The sequence below is a fragment of the Scyliorhinus torazame genome, chromosome 2 (assembly GCF_047496885.1).
Source record: "Scyliorhinus torazame isolate Kashiwa2021f chromosome 2, sScyTor2.1, whole genome shotgun sequence".
Classification (NCBI taxonomy): Eukaryota; Metazoa; Chordata; class Chondrichthyes; order Carcharhiniformes; family Scyliorhinidae; genus Scyliorhinus; species Scyliorhinus torazame.
In genome coordinates this window covers 404,558,863-404,586,502 of record NC_092708.1, presented here as the reverse complement: position 1 = coordinate 404,586,502, position 27,640 = coordinate 404,558,863, and the positions used below count along the sequence as shown (strand labels likewise).

The 27,640-nt window shown below is 53.4% G+C and overlaps 1 protein-coding gene across 1 annotated transcript in view; it reads left to right on the top strand.

Moving 5' to 3' along the window:
• Positions 1-922: 922 nt before the first annotated feature.
• Positions 923-27,640, top strand: part of esrrb (estrogen-related receptor beta) — a 79,008-nt gene continuing 52,290 nt past the window's right edge. Inside the window, 3 exon segments of the mRNA XM_072494628.1 lie at positions 923-1,007; positions 4,315-4,425; positions 10,293-10,454. Of these exon segments, the coding sequence (XP_072350729.1) occupies positions 974-1,007; positions 4,315-4,425; positions 10,293-10,454 (307 nt within the window). The 5' untranslated portion in view covers positions 923-973.

Sequence of the window (27,640 nt, the reverse complement as noted above, 5' to 3'; positions counted from 1 at the left end):
CATCCCCTGAAGACAGCGAGGATCCAAACATATAAGATTATGAAGGGAATAGACAGGATAGATGTGGGCAGGTTGTTTCCACTGGCGGGTAAAAGCAGAACTAGCCTCAAAATAAGGGGAAGTAGATTTAGGACTGAGTTTAGGAGGAACTTCTTCACCCAAAGGGTTGTGAATCTCTGGAATTCCTTGCCCAGTGAAGCAGTAGAGGCTCCTTCATTAAATGTTTTTAAGATAAAGATAGATAGTTTTCTTAAGAATAAAGGGATTAAGGGTTATGGTGTTCGGGCCGGAAAGTGGAGCTGAGTCCACAAAAGATCAGCCATGATCTCATTGAATGGCGGAGCAGGCTCGAGGGGCCAGATGGCCTACTCCTGCTCCTAGTTCTTATGTTCTGACACAGTATGTAGATAGGCCAACGAGAGGCGAGGCCATATTGGATTTGGTACTGGGTAATGAACCAGGGCAGGTGTTAGATTTGGAGGTAGGTGAGCACTTTGGTGATAGTGACCACAATTCAATTAAGTTTACTTTAGTGATGAAAAGGGATAGGTATATACCTCAGGGCAAGAGTTATATCTGGGGGAAAGGCAATTATGATGCGATGAGGCAAGACTTAGGCTGCATCGGATGGAGAGGAAAACTGCAGGGGATGGGCACAATGGAAATGTGGAGCTTGTTCAAGGAACAGCTACTGCGTGTCCTTGATAAGTATGTACCTGTCAGGCAGGGAGGAAGTGGTCGAGCAAGGGAACCGTGGTTTACTAAAGCAGTTGAAATACTTGTCAAGAGGAAGAAGGAGGCTTATGTAAAGATGAGACATGAAGGTTCAGTTAGGGCGCTCGAGAGTTACAAGTTAGCTAGGAAGGACCTAAAGAGAGAGCTAAGAAGAGCCAGGAGGGGACATGAGAAGTCTTTGGCAGGTAGGATCAAGGATAACCCTAAAGCTTTCTATAGATATGTCAGGAATAAACAAATGACTCGGGTAAGAGTAGGGCCAGTCAAGGACAGTTGTGGGGAGTTGTGCTTGGAGTCCGAGGAGATAGGAGAGGTGCTAAATGAATATTTTTCGTCAATATTCACACAGGAAAAAGACAATGTTGTCGAGGAGAATACTGAGATTCAGGCTACTAGACTAGAAGGGCTTGAGGTTCATAAGGAGGAGGTGTTAGCAATTCTGGAAAGTGTGAAAATAGATAAGTCCCCTGGGCCGGATGGGATTTATCCTAGGATTCTCTGGGAAGCTAGGGAGGAGATTGCTGAGCCTTTGGCTTTGATCTTTAAGTAATCTTTGTCTACAGGAATAGTGCCAGAAGACTGGAGGATAGCAAATGTTGTCCCCTTGTTCAAGAAGGGGAGTAGAGACAACCCCGGTAACTATAGACCAGTGAGCCTTACTTCTGTTGTGGGCAAAATCTTGGAAAGGTTTATAAGAGATAGGATGTATAATCACCTGGAAAGGAATAATTTGATTAGAGATAGTCAACACGGTTTTGTGAAGGGTAGGTCATGCCTCACAAACCTTATTGAGTTCTTTGAGAAGGTGACCAAACAGGTGGATGAGGGTAACGCAGTTGATGTGGTGTATATGGATTTCAGTAAAGCGTTTGATAAGGTTCCCCACGGTAGGCTATTGCAGAAAATACCGAGGCATGGGATTCAGGGTGGTTTAGCAGTTTGGATCAGAAATTGGCTAGTTGGAAGAAGACAAAGGGTGGTGGTTGATGGGAAATGTTCAGACTGGAGTCCAGTTACTAGTGGTCTGTTTTGGGGCCAAAAGGATCTGTTTTGGGGCCACTGCTGTTTGTCATTTTTATAAATGACCTGGCGTAGAAGGATGGGTGAGTAAATTTGCAGATGACACTAAAGTCGGTGGAGTTGTGGACAGTGCAGAAGGATATTACAAGTTACAGAGGGACATAGATAAGCTGCAGCGCTGGGCTGAGAGGTGGCAAATGGAGTTTAATGCAGAAAAGTGTGAGGTGATTCATTTTGGAAGGAATAACAGGAAGACGGAGTACTCGGCTAATGGTAAGATTCTTGGCAGTGTGGATGAGCAGAGAGATCTCGGTGTCCATGTACATAGATCCCTGAAAGTTGCCACTCAGGTTGAGAGGGTTGTTAAGAAGGCGTACGGTGTGTTAGCTTTTATTGGTAGAGGGATTGAGTTTCGGAGCCATGAGGTCATGTTGCAGCTGTACAAAACTCTGGTGCGGTCGCATTTGGAGTATTGCGTGCAATTCTGGTCGCCACATTATAGGAAGGATGTGGAAGCATTGGAAAGGGTGCAGAGAAGATTTACCAGAATGTTGCCTGGTATGGAGGGAAGATCTTAGGAGGAAAGGCTGAGGGACTTGAGGCTGTTTTCGTTAGAGAGAAGAAGGTTAAGAGGTGACTTAATTGAGGCATACATGATGATCAGAGGATTGGATAGGGTGGACAGTGAGAGCCTTTTTCCTCGGATGGTGATGTCTAGCATGAGGGGACATAGCTTTAAATTGAGGGGAGTGTAGCGCACAAAGACTCCGTGAGACGAATAGAGTGAAGTCGATGAGGCTTTATTAAGCGTGTCTGTTCCCCAGCAGCCCGATAGTAAACTGGCCTGCGGGGGAAGGCACCGGCTTCTTATACTCCGCCTTCAGGGCGGAGTATGAGGTCAACGGCCAACCAGGACCCGGGATCTGTCAGCCAATGACATTAGGGCTTCCAGTCCCACATGACCCCCAATACATACTACCACAGGGAGATAGATATAGGACAGATGTGAGAGGTAGGTTCTTTACTCAGAGAGTAGTAAGGGCATGGAATGCCCTGCCTGCAACAGTACTGGACTCGCCAACACTAAGGGCATTCAAATGGTCATTGGATAGACATATGGACGATAAGGGAATAGTGTAGATGGGCTTTAAAGTGGTTTCACAGGTCGGTGCAACATCGAGGGCCGAAGGGCCTGTACTGCGCTGTAATGTTCTATGTTCTATGTTCTATGAATGAAGACACTCGAGGCATCATTCACTGCTCATGGTCTCATTGCCGCTGGATGTGGAGGGAGAGGATTCCCTCTGCTTTTCTGATATATTGCAGAGTCAACATGTGACGCATGTAAAGTGATCTGCCTGTGGTCACTGAAGCCCTGCCTCATGGGGAGGCCCCAATTCCTCGTTGTAGTTGCTTTTGCCTCGACAAGCACAGGGAATGAATTGAATGCTCTCAGGTTCAAGCCCTTGCTGCAGAGGTGGAAGATTTCGGGAAGCACAAAGATTGCTCTTTGCTGAACTCGGGCAGGACGAATGTTCCCCGAGGACGTTAGGCTCTCCCGCTGTTGCCGTTGTTGTGGGAAGTACCGGGAAATGTGTCCTGTTGCAGCAGAAGCTGAGGGAGCAATGCAGCTGACAGCTGTCAGTCTGGTAATGATGTCTTCTGTGTTCCTGGCGGGGCTCAGTGTCATGCTGTACCGCTCAGGGACATTGACTGGGTTCCAGACGCAGCCTGTTCTGATGCTTGAAGCTGGGATCTTCCTGCCCTGCTAGTTTCCAGTGGGCATCGCTGCCAATGCCCTTCACAGGGGTGCCCACCTCCGAATCCCTCATGGCAACTCCCATTCCGCGCCCATCATATTAACTGCAGCAATTATGTTTTCAGATTTTTAACTGTCTCTCTCTCTCTCTCCCTCTGACACTCTCCACCTTCCCTCCTTCCTGCTCCACCCTCTCTCTCTCCACTTCTCTTTCTGTCTCATTCCCCTCTGCGCGTTTAACTTTCACCCACCCTTTCCTTCGTTTCTCCCTCATGCTCTCTTTCAATCGATTTAACTCTTTTACTCGGTCTTTATATTCTCTCCCCTCTTTCTCCTCTATTGAACTCTCCTGAAACTCTCTCCGATGCACTTCACCATCCTCCTTTTTTCTCACACTCTATCTCTCTTTCTTCCCTCCCTCTATCATATCCCCTCCTCTTCCTCCCTCACTCTTCCCCTTCCCCTCTTCCCCCCCCTTGCCTCCCTATCACCTTCACCTTCTTTCCCTCCTTCTGTTTCTTCATCACTGTCACATTCTCTCTCTCTCCCTTGATCTTTTCTGTCTCACAATTATCTATCATCCTCTCTTTATCCCCCCTCTCTCTCTGTCACTTTCTATCTTTCCCTCCCGCTCGCTCCCCCTCCCTACCCTTCTCTCTTTCTCCCTCAATGCCACTTTCTCTCCCTTTCACTATCACCCTCTCAAACCCCTCTCTCTCTCGCCCCTCCTCTTTCACCCTTGCTTTCAACCCACTCTCTCTTTCTCTCCATCCTCCTGCTTCCTCCTTCTGTCGCTCCAGGTGTGCGGCTGGACCGTGTGCGAGGAGGACGTCAGAAATACAAGAGACGAATGGATGTGGAGCAGAGTTCCCCCGTCAGCGTGCAGCGGATCTCACCAGCCAAGAGGCCATGTAACTATTGATGTAATGTCAAGGGCTCAATGCCACATCACCCTCTCTCCCCTAATCCCATTCTGGACAAACCATTTTCCACTTTCTTTTTTTTTTCTTTAAATTTAATTTTTCCAATTATGGGGCAATTTAGCGTGTCCAATCCACCTGCCCCACGCATCTCTGGGTTGTGGGGGTGAGACCCACGCAAACACGGGGAGAATGTGCAAACTCCACACGGACAGGGAACCAGAGCCGGGATCGAACCTGGGACCTCGGCGCCGCCACGTAGCAGGGACATTTTCCACCTTCACCTGTACAACAACTGAGCCACTCCCACTGACAGAGTGGTGTACCTGTCCTGGGAGTGTTTGATGGGGACAGTGTAGAGGGAGCTTTACTCTGTATCTAACCCCGTGCTGTACCTGTCCTGGGAGTGTTTGATGGGGACAGTGTAGAGGGAGCTTTACTCTGTATCTAACCCCGTGCTGTACCTGTCCTGGGAGTGTTTGATGGGGACAGTGTAGAGGGAGCTTTACTCTGTATCTAAGCCCGTGCTGTACCTGTCCTGGGAGTGTTTGATGGGGACAGTGTAGAGGGAGCTTTACTCTGTATCTAACCCCGTGCTGTACCTGCCCTGAGAGTGTTTGATGGGGACAGTGTAGAGGGAGCTTTACTCTGTATCTAACCCTGTGCTGTACCTGTCCTGGGAGTGTTTGATGGGGACAGTGTACAGGGAGCATTACTCTGTATCTAACCCCGTGCTGTACCTGACCTGGGAGTGTTTGATGGGGACAGTGTAGAGGGAGCTTTACTCTGTATCTAACCCCATGCTGTATCTGTCCTGGGAGGGTTTGATGGGGACAGTGTAGAGGGAGCTTTACTGTGTATCTAGCCCCGTACTGTACCTGACCTGGGAGTGTTTGATGGGGACAGTGTAGAGGGAGCTTTACTCTGTATCTAACCCCGTGCTGTCCCTGTCCTGGGAGTGTTTGATGGGGACAGTGTAGAGGGAGCTTTACTCTGTATCTAACCCCGTGCTGTACCTGTCCTGGGAGTGTTTGATGGGGACAGCGTGGAGGGAGCTTTACTCTGTATCTAACCTCGTGCTGTACCTGTCCTGGGAGTGTTTGATGGGGACAGTGTAGAGGGAGCTTTACTCTGTATCTAACCCCGTGCTATACGTGTCCTGCGAGTGTTTGATGGGGACAGTGTAGAGGGAGCTTTACTCTGTATCTAACCCCGTGCAGGACCTGTCCTGGGAGTGTTAGATGGGGACAGTGTAGAGGGAGCTTTACTCTGTATCTAACCCCGTGCAGGACCTGTCCTGGGAGTGTTAGATGGGGACAGTGTAGAGGGAGCTTTACTCTGTATCTAACCCCGTGCTGTACCTGTCCTGGGAGTGTTTGATGGGGACAGTGTAGAGGGAGCTTTACTCTATATCTAACCCTGTGCTGTACCTGTCCTGGGAGTATTAGATGGGGACAGTGTAGAGGGAGCTTTACTCTGTATCTAACCCCGTGCAGGACCTGTCCTGGGAGTGTTTGACGGGGACAGTGTAGAGGGAGCTTTACTCTGTATCTAACCCCGTGCTGTACCTGTCCTGGGAGTGTTTGATGGGGACAGTGTAGAGGGAGTTTTACTCTGTATCTAACCCCATGCTGTACCTGTCCTGGGAGTGTTTGATGGGGACAGTGTAGAGGGAGATTTACTCTGTATCTAACCCCGTGCTGTACCTGTCCTGGGAGTGTTTGATGGGGACAGTGTAGAGGGAGCTTTACTCTGTATCTAACCCCGTGCTGTACCTGTCCTGGGAGTGTTTGATGAGGACAGTGTAGAGGGAGCTTTACTCTGTATCTAACCCCGTGTTGTACCTGTCCTGGGAGTGTTTGATGGGGACAGTGGAGAGGGAGCTTTACTCTGTATCTAACCCCGTGCTGTACCTGTCCTGGGAGTGTTTGATGGGGACAGTGCAGAGGGAGCTTTACTCTGTATCTAACCCCGTGCTGTACCTGGCCTGGGAGTGTTTGATGGGGACAGTGTAGAGGGAGCTTTACTCTGTATCTAACCCCGTGCTGTACCTGTCCTGGGAGTGTTTGATGAGGACAGTGTAGAGGGAGCTTTACTCTGTATCTAACCCCGTGCTGTACCTGTCCTGGGAGTGTTTGATGGGGACAGTGCAGAGGGAGCTTTACTCTGTATCTAACCTCGTGCTGTCCCTGTCCTGGGGGTGTTTGATGGGGACAGTGTAGAGGGAGCTTTACTCTGTATCTAACCCCGTGCTGTCCCTGTCCTGGGAGTGTTTGATGGGGACAGTGTAGAGGGAGCTTTACTCTGTATCTAACCCCGTGCTGTACCTGTCCTGGCAGTGTTTGATGGGGACAGTGCAGAGGGAGCTTTACTCTGTCTCTAACCCCGTGCTGTACCTGTCCTGGGAGTGTTTGATGGGGACTGTGTAGAGGGAGCTTTACTCTGTCTCTAACCCCGTGCTGTACCTGTCCTGGAAGTGTTTGATGGGGACAGTGCAGAGGGAGCTTTACTCTGTCTCTAACCCCGTGCTGTCCCTGTCCTGGAAGTGTTTGATGGGGACAGTGTAGAGGAAGCTTTACTCTGTATCTAACCCCGTGCTGTACCTGTCCTGGGAGTGTTTGATGGGAACAGTGCAGAGGGAGCTTTACTCTGTCTCTAACCCCGTGCTGTACCTGTCCTGGGAGTGTTTGATGGGAACAGTGCAGAGGGAGCTTTACTCTGTATCTAACCCCGTGCTGTACCTGTCCTGGGAGTGTTTGATGGGAACAGTGCAGAGGGAGCTTTACTCTGTATCTAACCCCGTGCTGTCCCTGTCCTGGGATTGTTAGATGGGGACAGTGTAGAGGGAGATTTACTCTGTATCTAACCCCATGCTGTACCTGTCCTGGGAGTGTTTGATGGGGACAGTGTAGAGGGAGCTTTACTCTGTATCTAAGCCCGTGCTGTACCTGTCCTGGGAGTGTTTGATGGGGACAGTGTAGAGGGAGCTTTACTCTGTATCTAACCCCGTGCTGTACCTGCCCTGAGAGTGTTTGATGGGGACAGTGTAGAGGGAGCTTTACTCTGTATCTAACCCTGTGCTGTACCTGTCCTGGGAGTGTTTGATGGGGACAGTGTACAGGGAGCATTACTCTGTATCTAACCCCGTGCTGTACCTGACCTGGGAGTGTTTGATGGGGACAGTGTAGAGGGAGCTTTACTCTGTATCTAACCCCATGCTGTATCTGTCCTGGGAGGGTTTGATGGGGACAGTGTAGAGGGAGCTTTACTGTGTATCTAGCCCCGTACTGTACCTGACCTGGGAGTGTTTGATGGGGACAGTGTAGAGGGAGCTTTACTCTGTATCTAACCCCGTGCTGTCCCTGTCCTGGGAGTGTTTGATGGGGACAGTGTAGAGGGAGCTTTACTCTGTATCTAACCCCGTGCTGTACCTGTCCTGGGAGTGTTTGATGGGGACAGCGTGGAGGGAGCTTTACTCTGTATCTAACCTCGTGCTGTACCTGTCCTGGGAGTGTTTGATGGGGACAGTGTAGAGGGAGCTTTACTCTGTATCTAACCCCGTGCTATACGTGTCCTGCGAGTGTTTGATGGGGACAGTGTAGAGGGAGCTTTACTCTGTATCTAACCCCGTGCAGGACCTGTCCTGGGAGTGTTAGATGGGGACAGTGTAGAGGGAGCTTTACTCTGTATCTAACCCCGTGCAGGACCTGTCCTGGGAGTGTTAGATGGGGACAGTGTAGAGGGAGCTTTACTCTGTATCTAACCCCGTGCTGTACCTGTCCTGGGAGTGTTTGATGGGGACAGTGTAGAGGGAGCTTTACTCTATATCTAACCCTGTGCTGTACCTGTCCTGGGAGTATTAGATGGGGACAGTGTAGAGGGAGCTTTACTCTGTATCTAACCCCGTGCAGGACCTGTCCTGGGAGTGTTTGACGGGGACAGTGTAGAGGGAGCTTTACTCTGTATCTAACCCCGTGCTGTACCTGTCCTGGGAGTGTTTGATGGGGACAGTGTAGAGGGAGTTTTACTCTGTATCTAACCCCATGCTGTACCTGTCCTGGGAGTGTTTGATGGGGACAGTGTAGAGGGAGATTTACTCTGTATCTAACCCCGTGCTGTACCTGTCCTGGGAGTGTTTGATGGGGACAGTGTAGAGGGAGCTTTACTCTGTATCTAACCCCGTGCTGTACCTGTCCTGGGAGTGTTTGATGAGGACAGTGTAGAGGGAGCTTTACTCTGTATCTAACCCCGTGTTGTACCTGTCCTGGGAGTGTTTGATGGGGACAGTGGAGAGGGAGCTTTACTCTGTATCTAACCCCGTGCTGTACCTGTCCTGGGAGTGTTTGATGGGGACAGTGCAGAGGGAGCTTTACTCTGTATCTAACCCCGTGCTGTACCTGGCCTGGGAGTGTTTGATGGGGACAGTGTAGAGGGAGCTTTACTCTGTATCTAACCCCGTGCTGTACCTGTCCTGGGAGTGTTTGATGAGGACAGTGTAGAGGGAGCTTTACTCTGTATCTAACCCCGTGCTGTACCTGTCCTGGGAGTGTTTGATGGGGACAGTGCAGAGGGAGCTTTACTCTGTATCTAACCTCGTGCTGTCCCTGTCCTGGGGGTGTTTGATGGGGACAGTGTAGAGGGAGCTTTACTCTGTATCTAACCCCGTGCTGTCCCTGTCCTGGGAGTGTTTGATGGGGACAGTGTAGAGGGAGCTTTACTCTGTATCTAACCCCGTGCTGTACCTGTCCTGGCAGTGTTTGATGGGGACAGTGCAGAGGGAGCTTTACTCTGTCTCTAACCCCGTGCTGTACCTGTCCTGGGAGTGTTTGATGGGGACTGTGTAGAGGGAGCTTTACTCTGTCTCTAACCCCGTGCTGTACCTGTCCTGGAAGTGTTTGATGGGGACAGTGCAGAGGGAGCTTTACTCTGTCTCTAACCCCGTGCTGTCCCTGTCCTGGAAGTGTTTGATGGGGACAGTGTAGAGGAAGCTTTACTCTGTATCTAACCCCGTGCTGTACCTGTCCTGGGAGTGTTTGATGGGAACAGTGCAGAGGGAGCTTTACTCTGTCTCTAACCCCGTGCTGTACCTGTCCTGGGAGTGTTTGATGGGAACAGTGCAGAGGGAGCTTTACTCTGTATCTAACCCCGTGCTGTACCTGTCCTGGGAGTGTTTGATGGGAACAGTGCAGAGGGAGCTTTACTCTGTATCTAACCCCGTGCTGTCCCTGTCCTGGGATTGTTAGATGGGGACAGTGTAGAGGGAGATTTACTCTGTATCTAACCCCATGCTGTACCTGTCCTGGGAGTGTTTGATGGGAACAGTGCAGAGGGAGCTTTACTCTGTATCTAACCCCGTGCTGTCCCTGTCCTGGGAGTGTTTGATGGGGACAGTGTAGAGGGAGATTTACTCTGTATCTAACCCCGTGCTGTACCTGTCCTGGGAGTGTTTGATGGGGACAGTGTCGAAGGAGCTTTACTCTGTATCTAACCCCGTGCTGTACCTGTCCTGGGAGTGTTTGATGGGGACAGTGTACAGGGAGCTTTACTCTGTATCTAACCCCGTGCTGTACCTGTCCTGGGAGTGTTTGATGGGGACAGTGTACAGGGAGTTTTACGCAGTCTCTTTCGATGGCTTCTTCATGGGATTGAAGTCTGCTCCAAGGTCTGAGCAAGAATCTCCGTGGAGAAGATTGACATCAGATTATCAGTGTCTGACACGACCTGTTCAATGGTCAGGAGCTGTATGGTCACTTTGTGTTGTTAGCTGCAATGAGGTTCATTCTCAGTTTAGCACTGACACCAGCAGAAGCAGCTGTTTGATTGTCCGCCTCTAATTCATTCCCCCTACTTTCCCCCAGTGAGTAAAATCGTGTCCCACCTCCTCGTGGCAGAACCAGAGAAGATTTACGCGATGCCGGACCCCACAGTTCCCGAGACGGACATCAAGGCACTGACCACACTGTGTGACCTCGCTGATCGTGAGCTGGTAGTTATTATTGGCTGGGCTAAACATATCCCAGGTAAGGAATAGCATATCAGCATCAGGAAAGATTGTCAGCTGATTACACACCTCATCCCCAACAAACAGCAATGTCTGTGTGTCTCTTAGAACCCGAGATAGTGGACAGTGTAGAGGGAGCTTTACACTGTATCTAACCCCGTGCTGTACCTGTCCTGGGAGTGTTTGACGGGGACAGTGCAGAGGGAGCTTTACTCTGTATCTAACCTCGTGCTGTACCTGTCCTGGGAGTGTTTGATGGGGACAGTGTAGAGGAAGCTTTACTCTGTATCTAACCGCGAGCTGTACCTGTCCTGGGAGTGTTTGATGGGGATAGTGTCGAGGGAGCTTTACTCTGTACCTAACCCCGTGCTGTACCTGTCCTGGGAGTGTTTGATGGGGACAGTGTAGAGGGAGCTTTACTCTGTATCTAACCCCGTGCTGTACCTGTCCTGGGAGTGTTTGACGGGGACAGTGTAGAGGGAGCTTTACTCTGTATCTAACCCCGTGCTGTACCTGTCCTGGGAGTGTTTGATGGGGACAGTGTAGAGGGAGCTTTACTCTGTATCGAACCCCGTGCTGTACCTGCCCTGGGAGTGTTTGATGGGGACAGTGTAGAGGGAGCTTTACTCTGTATCTAACCCCGTGCTGTACCTGTCCTGGGAGTGTTTGATGGGGACAGTGTAGAGGGAGCTTTACTCTGTATCTAACCCCGTGCTGTCCCTGTCCTGGGAGTGTTTGATGGGGACAGTGTAGAGGGAGCTTTACTCTGTATCTAACCCCGTGCTGTACCTGCCCTGGGAGTGTTTGATGGGGACAGTGTAGAGGGAGCTTTACTCTGTATCTAACCCCGTGCTGTACCTGTCCTGGGAGTGTTTGATGGGCACAGTGTAGTGGGAGCTTTACTCTGTATCTAACCCCGTGCTGTACCTGTCCTGGGAGTGTTTGATGGGGACAGTGTAGAGGGAGCTTCACTCTGTATCTAACCCCGTGCTGTACTTGTCCTGGGAGTGTTAGATGGGGACAGTGTACATGGAGCTTTACTCTGTATCTAACCCCGTGCTGTACCTGTCCTGGGAGTGTTTGATGGGGACAGTGTAGAGGGAGCTTTACTCTGTATCTAACCCCGTGCTGTACCTGTCCTGGGAGTGTTTGATGGGGAAAGTGTAGAGGGAGCTTTACTCTGTATCTAACCCCGTGCTGTACCTGTCCTGGGAGTGTTTGATGGGGACAGTGTAGAGGGAGCTTTACTTTGTATCTAACCCCGTGCTGTACCTGTCCTGGGAGTGTTTGATGGGGACAGTGTAGAGGGAGCTTTACTTTGTATCTAACCCCGTGCTGTACCTGTCCTGGGAGTGTTTGATGGGGACAGTGTAGAGGGAGCTTTACTTTGTATCTAACCCCGTGCTGTACCTGTCCTGGGTGTGTTTGATGGGGACAGTGTAGAGGGAGCTTTACTCTGTATCTAACCCCGTGCTGTACCTGTCCTGGGAGTGTTTGATGGGGACAGTGTAGAGGGAGCTTTACTCTGTATCTAACCCCGTGCTGTACCTGTCCTGGGAGTGTTTGATGGGGACAGTGTAGAGGGAGCTTTACTCTGTATCTAACCCCGTGCTGTACCTGTCCTGGGAGTGTTTGATGGGGACAGTGTAGAGGAAGATTTAATATCTGACACAATTTGTAAATTATTAGAGTGTGTTGAAATATTCCGTACCATATCACATCCTCTTGCACATTCCTGGACATTATAATTACATCGAGGTTTTAGGAGAATGATTCAATGTTGCCTGGGGCTGTACTGCCCCCCTGTGCCTCTGTGTCAGGCCCTGGACAGTATACAGAGTGTGTCGGAATAGTTCTCCTCCTCACTCTAGCTGATGGTTAATGATTGAAGGAAGTGTGTCTGACGGCAATGGTGTTGTGGCCTGAGGCTTTTCTCAGCATTACCCGAGACCTGCCTGCATTGTCCGTCTCTCTCGGCCTGCCTGCATTGTCCGTCTCTCTCGGCCTGCCTGCATTGTCCGTCTCTCTCGGCCTGCCTGCATTGTCCGTCTCTCTCGGCCTGCCTGCATTGTCCGTCTCTCTCGGCCTGCCTGCATTGTCCGTCTCTCTCGGCCTGCCTGCATTGTCCGTCTCTCTCGGCCTGCCTGCATTGTCCGTCTCTCTCGGCCTGCCTGCATTGTCCGTCTCTCTCGGCCTGCCTGCATTGTCCTCTCTCGGCCTGCCTGCATTGTCCGTCTCTCTCGGCCTGCCTGCATTGTCCGTCTCTCTCGGCCTGCCTGCATTGTCCTCTCTCGGCCTGCCTGCATTGTCCGTCTCTCTCGGCCTGCCTGCATTGTCCATCTCTCTCGGCCTGCCTGCATTGTCCGTCTCTCTCGGCCTGCCTGCATTGTCCGTCTCTCTCGGCCTGCCTGCATTGTCCGTCTCTCTCGGCCTGCCTGCATTGTCCGTCTCTCTCGGCCTGCCTGCATTGTCCGTCTCTCTCGGCCTGCCTGCATTGTCCGTCTCTCTCGGCCTGCCTGCATTGTCCGTCTCTCTTGGCCTCTTTCTACCCATGCCTCTTTCACGATTTCTGTTCTTATTTCTTTCACTTTCTTGGCTTCTCAATCTCTCTCTCTCTACCTCTTGATGTGTTGGGTGCTCTGGATCCGTGGAACACATACAGGCCACCAACACTTAAAATAGAACAACACTATTTTATTAAGTCAGTAACTGTTGAACATACTTTCACTGTGGGTTAACACGATGTTAGATTGAACTAAAGACCTATGCCTGTCCTAACCAGTCTATGCATTCAGCTCATGGTGAAGATCTGTGCTGCAGGCTGTAAGCTCTGTCCTACTAGGAAGCTGCAACTCGAATGAGCGGGAACTCTGATGCTCCCTGTCTTTATAGTGCGTGTGCTCTCACTGGTGATTGGCTGTGGTGTTCTGAGTGTTGATTGGTCCCACTGTGTGTCCATCAGTGTGTGTCTGCACCATGATATACTGGTGTATATTATGGCATCTCTGTTTCCCCATCTCTCTCTGTCTCTCTCTCTCTCTGCCTCTCAGTCTCTCTGCCCTCTCTCTTTGTCTCTATAGTGTATCTGTCTCTCTCCATCTCTCTCTATCCGTCTTTCTCTCTCCACCTCTCGGCCTCTCTATCTCTCTCTCCCTCACACTCTCTCTATCTCTCTCTCCCTCACACACTCTCTATCTCTCGCTCTCTCACACTCTCTCTATCTCTCTCACACTCTCTCTCTCTCTCTCACACTCTCTCTATCTCTCGCTCTCTCACACACAGTGTCTCTCCTATTCTTTGCCCTGTGTCTATTCAGGTCTGTGTCTCAGAGAGACTGGACGAGGATGAATGGTAGTTTAGTACCTGTTTTCTGTGCTATTAGTTTGATTGCATTTTCAAATCTAATCAAAGGCCAGCTTTGCTCCTGGTGTCGAGGGCCTGGTAATCTGTGTGTAATGCAAATTCCCGATAAATCTGGGTCTCGTCACTGCTGGCTATTAACTCTCGGAATGAACAGTCACTTTTTAGTGTGTTGAATTCCCAGGCTGACGTGGATTATAAAGACAGATCACAGTCATCACCACAAGGACAAATACACGATTTCACTCTGGAGAGTAGTTGATGAGGGCAGTGAGGTTGTGGCCATGTTGTGGGTTCAGAGGCCACTTGACCGTCTCCGTCCTGCAAAGGGATTGTGACCCTGTTGCCATATTGACCAATGGTCATTAAGGTCCAGTGTCACCTGACCTTCACTCACAGTCGGAAGGTTATGGGGTCAAATCCCACTGGAGAAAGGCTAAGCTGACGCTCTCTATCCTGAGAGGCTTTCAACAATAATTTCTTATCCTGAACAAATTGGTTCCAGTGAAGGACGCCTCTGTGACCTTGTTTTTTTACACAGGAACAGGAAGAGCCCGGGGAGGCTGGAGAAGAAAAATTGGTCATATAATCCCCGAGCCTAAACAGACATCACGTCCAGTGGTGATATGCCTGTGCACAGTTCTGTATATAGATAGCAATGCCACCTCCAACCAGCTGGTAGCATCGGACATCTATCACGTGACTTGAGATACCCGCCAGTTGGTATTAAGGCGTATGAGAGGATAGTCACACTTCGAGTGATTCCAGGAGAATTCACTGAATTCATTTAGTAGCCATTGTCTGTACAGTAATCTGTCAGTTATCGTTCCATGTGTTTGGTATCATCCTAGTTAAATAATTAGATGTTCTGTGTACATCATTACAACGGCCTTATCACAGAACACACTTCCTTTCCAATCACTTTCTGATAGGGGCTGGTTTAGCACAATGGGCTAAACAGCTGGCTTGTAATACAGAACAATGCCAGCAGCGCGGGTTCAATTCCCGTACCGGCCTCCCCGAACAGGTGCTGGAATGTGGCGACTAGGGGCTTTTCACAGTAACTTCATTGAAGCCTCCTTGTGACAATAAGCAATTATTATTATTATGTGAGCTTCGCTGGCAAGGTTAACATTTATTGTCCATCCCTAATTGCCCTCATTGACTTCACTCCTCCCCCTGGCAACTGTCTGGGGCTAAACCAGACTTTTTGTGGTTTTATATTTGATCCAAAATGAACTCCAACCACATACCTCACCGTCGCTAACACTTCCACCGATGTAATGTCAGCCGACTCCACAACTGTCCCAGTAAAACTGCTGCTGCTGAAACCCTCACCTCGTACCCTCGAGATCCGACTCTGTAACACACTCCTTGGTGATCTCCCACCTCCTGCCCTTCAGAAACTCGAGTATTGTAAGTTCCGGGAGGGCTCCACACCAAGCCAAACAGGTTGAATCAAAGGAAAATGGTTTAATGCAACAGAACAAGAGCACAGAGCAGTTATTCAACTACAGGAGCCAACACCCAGCTCATGGCCCTCCAGCTGTATAAAGGATGTAGAAGGGGATGCCCCTCAGTGGGGGAGTGTGTATTCCCCGTACTCCAGTCTTATAACTGTCTTCCGACCAGCTTAACCTGAGGGTTTGACATTGAGTTCTCTAAAACCCAGCTGTCTGTGTCCTAACTCAAACCAAGTCCATTCACCCATCCCTCCTGTGCTCACTCACCTATACTGGCTCCTGGTTAAACAACATCTCAATTTAAAATATCTCATGCTTATTTATCCCTCCCTAATCTCGCCCCTCCCAATATCCAAGATTCCTCAGACAGCACCTTCCAAACCCATCGAGAAGGACAAGCAGATACCTGGGAACCCCACCACCTGGAGGTTCTCCTCCGGGTCACTCACCACCCTGACTGGGAAATATATCGGCCGTTCCTTCACTGTCGCTGGGGCAACATCCTGACGTCCCTCCCGCTGAAGTGTGCCCTCAATCCCCTCTTGACAAAGCCATGCTGACTATCCTTGGTTAATCTTTGCATCTCCAAGTGAAGATTAATTCTGTCCCTCAGAATGATTTCCAATGATTTGCGATGCTGATATTGTTGCTGTGTTGTTAACGGGACATTGGCATTGTGGGAATCGACACGTCAGCAATAATCCGCGCGTCTGTGTCTCCCTATTGCTCTGATCAACATAAACCTGGGAATCGTAATGAAGAGGGAGAAAGGAGCAGTGTGAGGGTCAGTGTGAGGGTCAGTGTGAGGGTCAGTGTGAGGGTCAGTGTGAGGGTCAGTGTGAGGGTCAGTGTGAGGGTCAGCGTGAGGGTCAGCGTGAGGGTCAGCGTGAGGGTCAGCGTGAGGGTCAGTGTGAGGGTCAGTGTGAGGGTCAGTGTGAGGGTCAGAGTGAGGGTCAGTGTGAGGGTCAGTGTGAGGGTCAGTGTGAGGGTCAGAGAGAGAGTCAGAGAGAGAGTCAGAGAGAGGGTCAGCGTGAGGGTCAGCGTGAGGGTCAGCGTGAGGGTCAGCGTGAGGGTCAGCATGTGGGTCAGCGTGAGGGTCAGCGTGAGGGTCAGCGTGAGGGTCAGCGTGAGGGTCAGTGTGAGGGTCAGCGTGAGGGTCAGCGTGAGGGTCAGCGTGAGGATCAGCGTGAGGGTCAGCGTGAGGATCAGCGTGAGGGTCAGCGTGAGGATCAGCGTGAGAGTCAGCGTGAGGGTCAGCGTGAAGGTCAGAGTGAGGATCAGCGTGAGGGTCAGCGTGAAGGTCAGAGTGAGGGTCAGCGTGAGGGTCAGAGTGAGGATAATCGTGAGGATAATCGTGAGGATAATCGTGAGGATAATCGTGAGGATAATCGTGAGGGTCAGCGTGAGGGTCAGCGTGAGGGTCAGCGTGAGGGTCCGAGTGAGGGTCCGAGTGAGGGTCCGAGTGAGGGTCCGAGTGAGGGTCCGAGTGAGGGTCAGCGTGAGGGACAGCGTGAGGGACAGCGTGAGGGTCAGCGTGAGGGTCAGCGTGAGGGTCAGAGTGAGGGACAGCGTGAGTGTCAGTGAGGGTCAGCATCAAGGTCAGCGTGAGGGTCAGCGTGAGGGTCAGCGTGAGGGTCAGAGAGAGGGTCAGAGAGAGGGTCAGAGAGAGGGTCAGTGTGAGGGTCAGTGTGAGGGTCAGTGTGAGGGTCAGAGTGAGGGTCAGTGTGAGGGTCAGAGAGAGAGTCAGAGAGAGAGTCAGAGAGAGGGTCAGCGTGAGGGTCAGCGTGAGGGTCAGCGTGAGGGTCAGCGTGAGGGTCAGCGTGTGGGTCAGCGTGAGGGTCAGCGTGAGGGTCAGCGTGAGGGTCAGCGTGAAGGTCAGCGTGAGGATCAGCGTGAGGATCAGCGTGAGGATCAGCGTGAGGGTCAGCGTGAGGGTCAGCGTGAGGGTCAGAGTGAGGGTCAGCGTGAGGGTCAGCGTGAGGGTCAGCGTGAGGATCAACGTGAGGGTCAGCGTGAGGGTCAATGTCAAGGTCAGAGTGAGGGTCAGAGTGAGGGTCAGAGTGAGGGTCAGAGTGAGGGTCAGAGTGAGGGTCAGAGTGAGGGTCAGAGTGAGGGTCAGAGTGAGGGTCAGATCGAGGGTCAGTTCGAGGGTCAGTTCGAGGGTCGGCGTGAGGGTCGGCGTGAGGGTCGGCGTGAGGGTCGGCGTGAGGGTCGGCGTGAGGGTCGGCGTGAGGGTCGGCGCGAGGGTCGGCGCGAGGGTCGGCGCGAGGGTCAGCGCGAGGGTCAGCGCGAGGGTCATCGTGAGGTCAGTGTGAGGTCAGTGTGAGGTCAGTGTGAGGGTCAGCGTGGGGGTCAGCGTGAGGGTCAGCGTGAGGGTCAGCGTGAGGGTCCGAGTCAGGGTCAGCGTGAGGGTCAGCGTGAGGGTTAGTGTGAGGGTCAGCGTGAAGGTCACAGTGAGGGTCAGCGTGAGGGTCAGTGTGAGGGTCAGTCTGAGGGTGAGGGTCAGCGTGAGGGTCAGCGTGAGGGTCAGCGTGAGGGTCAGCGTGAGGGTCAGAGTAAGGGTCAGAGTGAGGGTCAGCGTGAGGGTCAGTGTGAGGTTCAGAGTGAGGTTCAGAGTGAGGTTCAGAGTGAGGTTCAGAGTGAGGGTCAGCGTGAGGGTCAGCGTGAGGGTCAGCGTGAAGGTCCGAGTGAGGGTCAGTGAGAGGTTCAGCGTGAGGGTCCGAGTCAGGGACAGAGTGAGAGTCAGAGTGAGGTTCAGAGTGAGTTTCAGAGTGAGGGTCAGCATGAGGGTCAGCATGAGGGTCAGCATGAGGGTCAGAGTGAGGGTCAGAGTGAGGGTCAGAGTGAGGGTCAGAGTGAGGGTCAGAGTGAGGGTCAGAGTGAGGGTCAGAGTGAGGGTCAGAGTGAGGGTCAGAGTGAGGGTCAGAGTGAGGGTCAGAGTGAGGGTCAGCGTGAGGGTCAGCGTGAGGGTCAGCGTGAGGGTCAGGGTGAGGGTCAGAGTGAGGGTCAGAGTGTGGGACAGTGTGAGGGTCAGCATGAGGGTCAATGTAAGGGGGAGCGTGAGGGTCAGCATGAGGGTCAGCGTGAGGGTCAGCGTGAGGGTCAGCGTGAGGGTCAGCGTGAGGGACAGTGTGAGGGTCAGAGTGAGGGTCAGCATCAAGGTCAGAGTGAGGGTGAGCGTGAGGGTCAGTGTGAGGGTCAGTGCGAGGGTCGGTGTGAGGGTCAGCATGAGGGTCGGTGTGAGGGTCAGCATGAGGGTCAGCGTGAGGGTCAGCGTGAGAGTCATCGTGAGGGGGAGTGTGAGGTCAGTGTGAGGTCAGTGTGAGGGTCAGCGTGGGGGTCAGCATGAGGGTCAGCGTGAGGATCAGTGTGAGGGTCAGCGTGAGGGTCAGCGCGAGGGTCAGCGTGAGGGTCAGCGTGAGGGTTAATGTGAGGGACAGCGTGGGGGTCCGAGTCAGGGTCAGCGTGAGGGTGAGCATGAGGGTCAGTGTGAGGGTCAGTGTGAGGGTCAGTGTGAGGGTCAGCGTGAAGGTCACAGTGAGGGTCAGAGTGAGGGTCAGTGTGAGGGTCAGTCTGAGGGTGAGGGTCAGCGTGAGGGTCAGCGTGAGGGTCAGAGTGATGGTCAGTGCGAGGGTCAGTGTGAGGTTTAGCGTGAGGGTCAGCGTGAAGGTCCTAGTGAGGGTCAGTGAGAGGTTCAGCGTGAGGGTCCGAGTCAGGGACAGAGTGAGAGTCAGAGTGAGAGTCAGAGTGAGAGTCAGAGTGAGAGTCAGAGTGAGGGTCAGAGTGAGGGTCAGAGTGAGGGTCAGAGTGAGGGTCAGAGTGAGGGTCAGCGTGAGTGTCAGCGTGAGTGTCAGCGTGAGTGTCAGCGTGAGGGTCAGAGTGAGGGTCAGCGTGAGGGTCAGCGTGAGGGTCAGCGTGAGGGTCAGCGTGAGGGTCAGCGTGAGGGTCAGCGTGAAGGTCAGCGTGAGGATCAGCGTGAGGATCAGCGTGAGGATCAGCGTGAGGGTCAGCGTGAGGGTCAGCGTGAGGGTCAGCGTGAGGGTCAGCGTGAGGGTCAGCGTGAGTGTCAGCGTGAGGGTCAGAGTGAGGGTCAGTGTGAGGGTCAGCGTGAGGATCAACGTGAGGGTCAGCGTGAGGGTCAATGTCAAGGTCAGAGTGAGGGTCAGAGTGAGGGTCAGAGTGAGGGTCAGAGTGAGGGTCAGAGTGAGGGTCAGAGTGAGGGTCAGAGTAAGGGTCAGAGTGAGGGTCAGAGTGAGGGTCAGCGTGAGGGTCAGCGTGAGGGTCAGCGTGAGGGTCAGCGTGAGGGTCAGCGTGAGGATCAACGTGAGGGTCAGCGTGAGGGTCAATGTCAAGGTCAGAGTGAGGGTCAGAGTGAGGGTCAGAGTGAGGGTCAGCGTGAGGGTCAGCGTGAGGGTCAGCGTGAAGGTCAGCGTGAGGATCAGCGTGAGGATCAGCGTGAGGATCAGCGTGAGGGTCAGCGTGAGGGTCAGCGTGAGGGTCAGCGTGAGGGTCAGAGTGAGGGTCAGCGTGAGGGTCAGCGTGAGGGTCAGCGTGAGGATCAACGTGAGGGTCAGCGTCAAGGTCAGAGTGAGGGTCAGAGTGAGGGTCAGAGTGAGGGTCAGAGTGAGGGTCAGAGTGAGGGTCAGAGTGAGGGTCAGAGTGAGGGTCAGAGTGAGGGTCAGAGTAAGGGTCAGAGTGAGGGTCAGAGTGAGGGTCAGAGTGAGGGTCAGATCGAGGGTCAGATCGAGGGTCAGATCGAGGGTCAGATCGAGGGTCAGATCGAGGGTCAGATCGAGGGTCAGATCGAGGGTCAGATCGAGGGTCAGATCGAGGGTCAGATCGAGGGTCAGATCGAGGGTCAGATCGAGGGTCAGATCGAGGGTCAGATCGAGGGTCAGATCGAGGGTCAGATCGAGGGTCAGATCGAGGGTCAGATCGAGGGTCAGATCGAGGGTCAGATCGAGGGTCAGATCGAGGGTCAGATCGAGGGTCAGATCGAGGGTCAGATCGAGGGTCGGCGTGAGGGTCGGCGTGAGGGTCGGCGTGAGGGTCGGCGTGAGGGTCGGCGTGAGGGTCGGCGTGAGGGTCGGCGTGAGGGTCGGCGTGAGGGTCGGCGTGAGGGTCGGCGTGAGGGTCGGCGTGAGGGTCGGCGTGAGGGTCGGCGTGAGGGTCGGCGTGAGGGTCGGCGTGAGGGTCGGCGTGAGGGTCGGCGTGAGGGTCGGCGTGAGGGTCGGCGTGAGGGTCGGCGTGAGGGTCGGCGTGAGGGTCGGCGTGAGGGTCGGCGTGAGGGTCGGCGTGAGGGTCGGCGTGAGGGTCGGCGTGAGGGTCGGCGTGAGGGTCGGCGTGAGGGTCGGCGTGAGGGTCGGCGTGAGGGTCGGCGTGAGGGTCGGCGTGAGGGTCGGCGTGAGGGTCGGCGTGAGGGTCGGCGTGAGGGTCGGCGTGAGGGTCGGCGTGAGGGTCGGCGTGAGGGTCGGCGTGAGGGTCGGCGTGAGGGTCGGCGTGAGGGTCGGCGTGAGGGTCGGCGTGAGGGTCGGCGTGAGGGTCGGCGTGAGGGTCGGCGTGAGGGTCGGCGCGAGGGTCGGCGCGAGGGTCGGCGCGAGGGTCGGCGCGAGGGTCGGCGCGAGGGTCAGCGCGAGGGTCAGCGCGAGGGTCAGCGCGAGGTCAGCGCGAGGTCAGCGCGAGGTCAGCGTGAGGGTCAGCGTGGGGGTCAGCGTGAGGGTCAGCGTGAGGGTCAGCGTGAGGGTCCGAGTCAGGGTCAGCGTGAGGGTTAGTGTGAGGGTCAGCGTGAAGGTCACAGTGAGGGTCAGCGTGAGGGTCAGTGTGAGGGTCAGTCTGAGGGTGAGGGTCAGCGTGAGGGTCAGCGTGAGGGTCAGCGTGAGGGTCAGCGTGAGGGTCAGAGTAAGGGTCAGAGTGAGGGTCAGCGTGAGGGTCAGCGTGAGGGTCAGCGTGAGGTTCAGAGTGAGGTTCAGAGTGAGGTTCAGAGTGAGGGTCAGCGTGAGGGTCAGCGTGAGGGTCAGCGTGAAGGTCCGAGTGAGGGTCAGTGAGAGGTTCAGCGTGAGGGTCCGAGTCAGGGACAGAGTGAGAGTCAGAGTGAGGTTCAGAGTGAGTTTCAGAGTGAGGGTCAGCATGAGGGTCAGCATGAGGGTCAGAGTGAGGGTCAGAGTGAGGGTCAGAGTGAGGGTCAGAGTGAGGGTCAGAGTGAGGGTCAGCGTGAGGGTCAGCGTGAGGGTCAGCGTGAGGGTCAGGGTGAGGGTCAGAGTGAGGGTCAGAGTGTGGGACAGTGTGAGGGTCAGCATGAGGGTCAATGTAAGGGGGAGCGTGAGGGTCAGCGTGAGGGTCAGCGTGAGGGTCAGCGTGAGGGTCAGCGTGAGGGTCAGCGTGAGGGACAGTGTGAGGGTCAGAGTGAGGGTCAGCATCAAGGTCAGAGTGAGGGTGAGCGTGAGGGTCAGTGTGAGGGTCAGTGCGAGGGTCGGTGTGAGGGTCAGCATGAGGGTCGGTGTGAGGGTCAGCATGAGGGTCAGCGTGAGGGTCAGCGTGAAGGTCAGCGTGAGAGTCATCGTGAGGGGGAGTGTGAGGTCAGTGTGAGGTCAGTGTGAGGGTCAGCGTGGGGGTCAGCATGAGGGTCAGCGTGAGGATCAGTGTGAGGGTCAGCGTGAGGGTCAGCGCGAGGGTCAGCGTGAGGGTCAGCGTGAGGGTTAATGTGAGGGACAGCGTGGGGGTCCGAGTCAGGGTCAGCGTGAGGGTGAGCATGAGGGTCAGTGTGAGGGTCAGTGTGAGGGTCAGTGTGAGGGTCAGCGTGAAGGTCACAGTGAGGGTCAGAGTGAGGGTCAGTGTGAGGGTCAGTCTGAGGGTGAGGGTCAGCGTGAGGGTCAGCGTGAGGGTCAGAGTGATGGTCAGTGCGAGGGTCAGTGTGAGGTTTAGCGTGAGGGTCAGCGTGAAGGTCCTAGTGAGGGTCAGTGAGAGGTTCAGCGTGAGGGTCCGAGTCAGGGACAGAGTGAGAGTCAGAGTGAGAGTCAGAGTGAGAGTCAGAGTGAGAGTCAGAGTGAGGGTCAGAGTGAGGGTCAGAGTGAGGGTCAGAGTGAGGGTCAGAGTGAGGGTCAGCGTGAGTGTCAGCGTGAGTGTCAGCGTGAGGGTCAGCGTGAGGGTCAGAGTAAGGATCAGCGTGAGGGTCAGCGTGAGGGTGAGCTTGAGGGTGAGCGTGAGGATCAGCGTGAGGGTCAGAGTGATGGTCAGCGTGAGGGTCAGCGTGAAGGTCAGAGTGAGGGTCAGTGAGAGGGTCAGTGAGAGGGTCAGAGTGAGTGACAGCGTGAGGGTCAGAGTGAGTGACAGCGTGAGGGTCAGAGAGAGGGTCAGAGAGAGGGTCAGAGAGAGGGTCAGAGAGAGGGTCAGAGTGAGGGTCAGAGTGAGGGTCAGAGTGAGGGTCAGCGTGAGGGTCAGCGTGAGGGTCAGCGTGAGTGTCAGCGTGAGGGTCAGCGTGAGGGTCAGCGTGAGGGTCAGGGTGAGGGTCTTGGTGAGGGTCAGCGTGAGGGTCAGAGTAAGGATCAGCGTGAGGGTCAGCGTGAGGGTGAGCTTGAGGGTGAGCTTGAGGGTGAGCGTGAGGATCAGCGTGATGGTCAGCGTGAGGGTCAGCGTGAAGGTCAGAGTGAGGGTCAGTGAGAGGTTCAGCGTGAGGGTCAGAGTGAGTGACAGCGTGAGGGTCAGAGAGAGGGTCAGAGTGAGGGTCAGAGTGAGGGTCAGCGTGAGGGTCAGCGTGAGGATCAGCGTGAGGATCAGAGTGAGGATCAACGTGAGGATCAGAGTGAGGGTCAGCGTGAGGGTCAGCGTGAGGGTCAGCGTGAGGATCAGCGTGAGGATCAGAGTGAGGATCAACGTGAGGATCAGAGTGAGGGTCAGCGTGAGGGTCAGCGTGAGGGTCAGCGTGAGGGTCAGAGTGAGGGTCAGCGTGAGGGTCAGCGTGAGGGTCAGCGTGAGGGTCAGCGTGAGGGTCAGAGTGAGGATCAACGTGAGGGTCAGCGTGAGGGTCAGCGTGAGGGTCAGAGTGAGGATCAGAGTGAGGGTCAGAGTGAGGGTCAGAGTGAGGGTCAGAGTGAGGGTCAGCGTGAGGATCAAAGTGAGGATCAGCGTGAGGGTCAACGTGAGGGTCAGCGTGAGGGTCTGCGTGAGGGTCAGCGTGAGGGTCAGTGTGAGGGTGAGGGTGAGGGGACCCCTCCCTCTCGCTCTGCTGCAATCGGATTTTCTTGCTCTCTCTGTCGAATGCAGTGCGCAGGATTCTCAGTTTGGGGATTGTGGGACTGGATTCTTCGTCCCCTGATGCCCAAAGTGTGTTTCCCGACGGGACGGACAATTGGGTGTCGGGGCAAAATCAGGATTAACGCCCAGTGTGATCCTCTGACCCCCTCGGGATCAAAGTTCACCACCGCGCTGGCAGGAGGGTTTCAACAAATGCAATTGGGTGTTGACGGGCCAGCCGGTGATTCACCAGCGAGGGCCGGACGTGACCCCCGACTGCAGGGGGCCTGGGGTCATCCAGGGTGTCCGAATGAAGATCTAAAAAGTGATTTTTGGGAGTTAGGTTGGAAGCTAAAGAGCAGGACAAGCAGGGTAGTGATCTCAGGATTGCAACCGGTGCCACGTACAAGTGAGGCAAGGAACAGAGAGTGAGAGCAGCTGGACTCGTGGCTACAGGGCTGGTGCAGGAGGGAAGGCTTAGATATGTGGATCATTGGGATATCTTCTGGGGAAGGTGGGACCTAGAGATGAAGGACGGATTGCACCTAAACTGGAGGGGCACCAATAACCTGGGTGGGAGGTTTGCTGGAGCTCTTCAGGAGGGTTTAAACTAGTTTGGCAGGGGGATGGAAACCAGAGCTATGGATCAGAGGATAGGGTCGCTGTTGAAAAGGCAGAAATAGTACGCAGCAAGTCTGTGAGGAAGGATAGACAGTTGATAGGGTAAAGTTGCACTCAGTGGAATGGGTTAAAGTGTGTCTGTTTCAATGCAAGGAGTGTCAGGGATAAGGGAGATGGATCAGTACTTGGAACTACAATGATGTGGCCATTACGGAGACATGGATTTCACAGGGGCAGGAATAGCTGTTAGATGTAGAGGTAAAAGAGGAGGGGGAGTGGCACTGTTAATTAGGGAGTGCACCACAGCTGCAGAAAAGGAGGTAGTTGAGGAGGGTTTGTCTACTGGGTCAGTATGGGTGGAAGTTAGAAACAAGAAAGAAGCAGTCACTTTATTGGGAGTTTTCTACAGACCCCCCAATAGCAGCAGAGAGATAGAGGAACAGATTGGGCAGCAGATCCTGGAAAAGTGCAGAAGTAACAGAGTCGTTGTCATGGGTGACTTCAACTTCCCTAATATTGACTGGAACCTCTTTAGTGCAAATGGTTTGGATGGAGCAGATTTTGTCAGGTGTGTACAGGAAGGATTCCTGACTCAATATGTAGATAGGCCGACTAGGGGGGAGGCCATATTGGACTTGGTGCTCGGCAACGAACCAGGCCAGGTGTCAGATGTCTCGGTGGGAGAGCATTTCGGTGACAGTGACCACAACTCCTTGACCTTTACCATAGTCATGGAGAGGGATAGGAACAGACAGTGTGGGAAGCTATTCAATTGGGGGAGGAGATATTCTGTCATTAGACAGGAGCTGAGGAGCATAAAGTGGGAACAATTGTTCTTGGGGAAATGCACAACAGTAATGTGGGGGTTGTTTGAGGAGCACTTGCTGTGAGTGCTGGATAGTTTTGTCCCACTGAGACGAGGAAGGAATGGTAAGGTGAAGGAGCCTTGGATGACAAGAGAAGTGGAGCTTCTAGTCAAGAGGAAGAAGGAAGCTTACGTAAGGTTGAGGAAGCAAGGATCTGACTCGGCTCTAGAGGGTTACAAGGTAGCCAGGAAGGAACTCAAAAATGGACTGAGGAGAGCTGGAAGGGGGCATGAAAAAGCCCTGGCGGGAAGGATTAGGGAAAACCACAAGGTGTTCTACACTTATGTGAGAAATAAGAGGATGATCAGAGTGAGAGTCGGGCCGATTAGGGATAGTGGAGGGAACTTGTGCCCAGAGTCTCAGGAGATGGGGGAGGCCCTAAATGAATACTTTGCTTCAGTATTCACTAGAGAGAGGGACTGTGTGGCCCATGAGAACAGTGTGAACCAGGTTAATAGACTCAAACAGGTTGATATTAAGAAGGAGGATGTGCTGGACATTTTGAAAAGCATCAGGATAGATAAGTCCCCTGGGCCTGACGGGATAGACCCAAGGTTACTACGGGAAGCGAGGGAGGGGATTGCTGCGCCGTTGGCGATGATCTTTGGCGTCCTCACTCTCCACTGGAGTAGTACCGGATGATTGGAGTGAGGTGAATGTTGTTCCCCTGTTCAAGAAAGAGAATAGGGAAATCCCTGGGAATTACAGACCCATCAGTCTTACGTCTGTGCTGAGCAAAATATTGGAAAGGATTCTGAGAGATAGGATTTATGATTATTTAGAAAAACATAGTTTGATTAAAGATAGTCAGCATGGCTTTGTGAGGGGCAGTCATGCCTCACAAGCCTCATTGAATTCTTTGAGGATGTGACAAGACACATTGATGAAGGTCGGGCAGTGGATGTGGTGTAACTGGATTTCAGTAAGGCATTTGATAAGGTTCCCATAGTCGGCTCATTCAGAAAGTTAGGGGGCATGGATACAGGGAAATTTGGCTGTCTGGACACAGAATTGGCTGGCCGAAAGTAGACAGCGAGTGGTAGTGGATGGAAAGTATTCCGCCTGGAGGTCGGTGACCAGTGGTGTCCCGCAAGGAGCTGTTCTGGGACCTCTGCTCTTTGTGGTTTTTATAAATGACTTGGATGAGGAAGTGGAAGGGTGGGTTAGTAAGTTTGCTGATGACACAAAGGTGGTGGAGTTGTAGATAGTGTTGAGGGCTGTTGCAGGTTACAACAGGACATTGACAGGATGCAGAGCTGGGCTGAGAAGTGGCAGATGGAGTACAACCTTGATAAATGTGAAGTGATTCATTTTGGAAGGTCGAATTTGAATGCTGAATACAGGGTTAAAGGCAGGATTCTTGAAGTGTGGAGGAACAGAGAGATCTTGGGGTCCACGTACATAGATCGCTCAAAGTTGCCACCCAGGTTGATAGGGTTGTTAAGAAGGCGTATGGTGTGTTGGCTTTCATTAACAGGGGATTGAGTTTAAGAGCCGCAAGGTTTTGCTGCAGCTTATAAAACCTTAGTTAGACCACACTTGGAATATTGTGTCCAGTTCTGGTCGCCTCATTATAGGAAGAATGTGGATGCTTTGGAGAGGGTGCAGAGGAGATTTACCAGGATGCTGCCTGGAATGGAGGGCATGTCTTATGAAGAAAGGTTGAGGGAGCTAGGGCTTTTCTCACTGGAGCGAAGAAGGCAGAGAGGTGACTTGATAGAGGTGTACAAGATGATGAGAGGCATGGATAGAGTGGATAGCCAGAGACTTTTCCCCAGGGCGGAAATGGCTGTCACGAGGGGACATAATTTAAGGTGATTGAAGGAAGGTGTAGGGAGATGTCAGAGGTTCTTTACACAGAGAGGGGTGGGTGTGTGGAATGCACTGCCAGCAGAGGTGGTGGAGTCAGAGTCATTAGGGACATTTAAGCGACTCTTGGACAGGCACATGGACGGCAGTATGTTGAAGGGGTGGAGGTTAGGTTGATCTTAGATTAGGATAAATGGTCGGCACAACATCGTGGGCCGAAGAGCCTGTACTGTGCTGTACTGTTCTATGTTCTGATCTACGTGACCTCCTCCAGCCCCTGCCCCACATCCCCATACCTCAGTTAGAATTTGAGGGCAACCCCTGAAGGAGTTACCGCCTTTCTCACAGAGCGGTCCACCATGCCCGAGCCACGATTCTAAATACCCTGATTCCCAGCCCAGAGTACCGGAGAATGGTGAGGGCCGCTCAGTGGATGTCACTGGGTCATTAGGAGGAGCAGCTTCCCGCTGACACTCCGGGTGAACCCTGACCCCGTCGCTAGCGGGGGTGCCGAAACATAATGGTCAGTTTGGCACCTGGTCCGAACCTCAATTTCAGGCGGACGCCCAACTGTCCGTCCGATCGGGATCCTCCTTGCCAGTGTCACGGACGGAGAATCCCGGATCAGGATCCTCGTTGCCAGTGTCACGGACGGAGAATCCCGGATCGGAATGTCGGAGAATCGCCGGGGGCTGGCATGAATCCCGCCCCTGCCGGTTGCCGAATTCTCCGGCACCAGATATTCCGCGGGGGTGGGAATCGCACACGCCGGTTGACGCCCCCTGCCCCCCCGGCGATTCTCCGGCCCGCGATGGCCCGAAGTCCCGCTGCTGGAATGCCTGTCCCGCCGGCGAGAA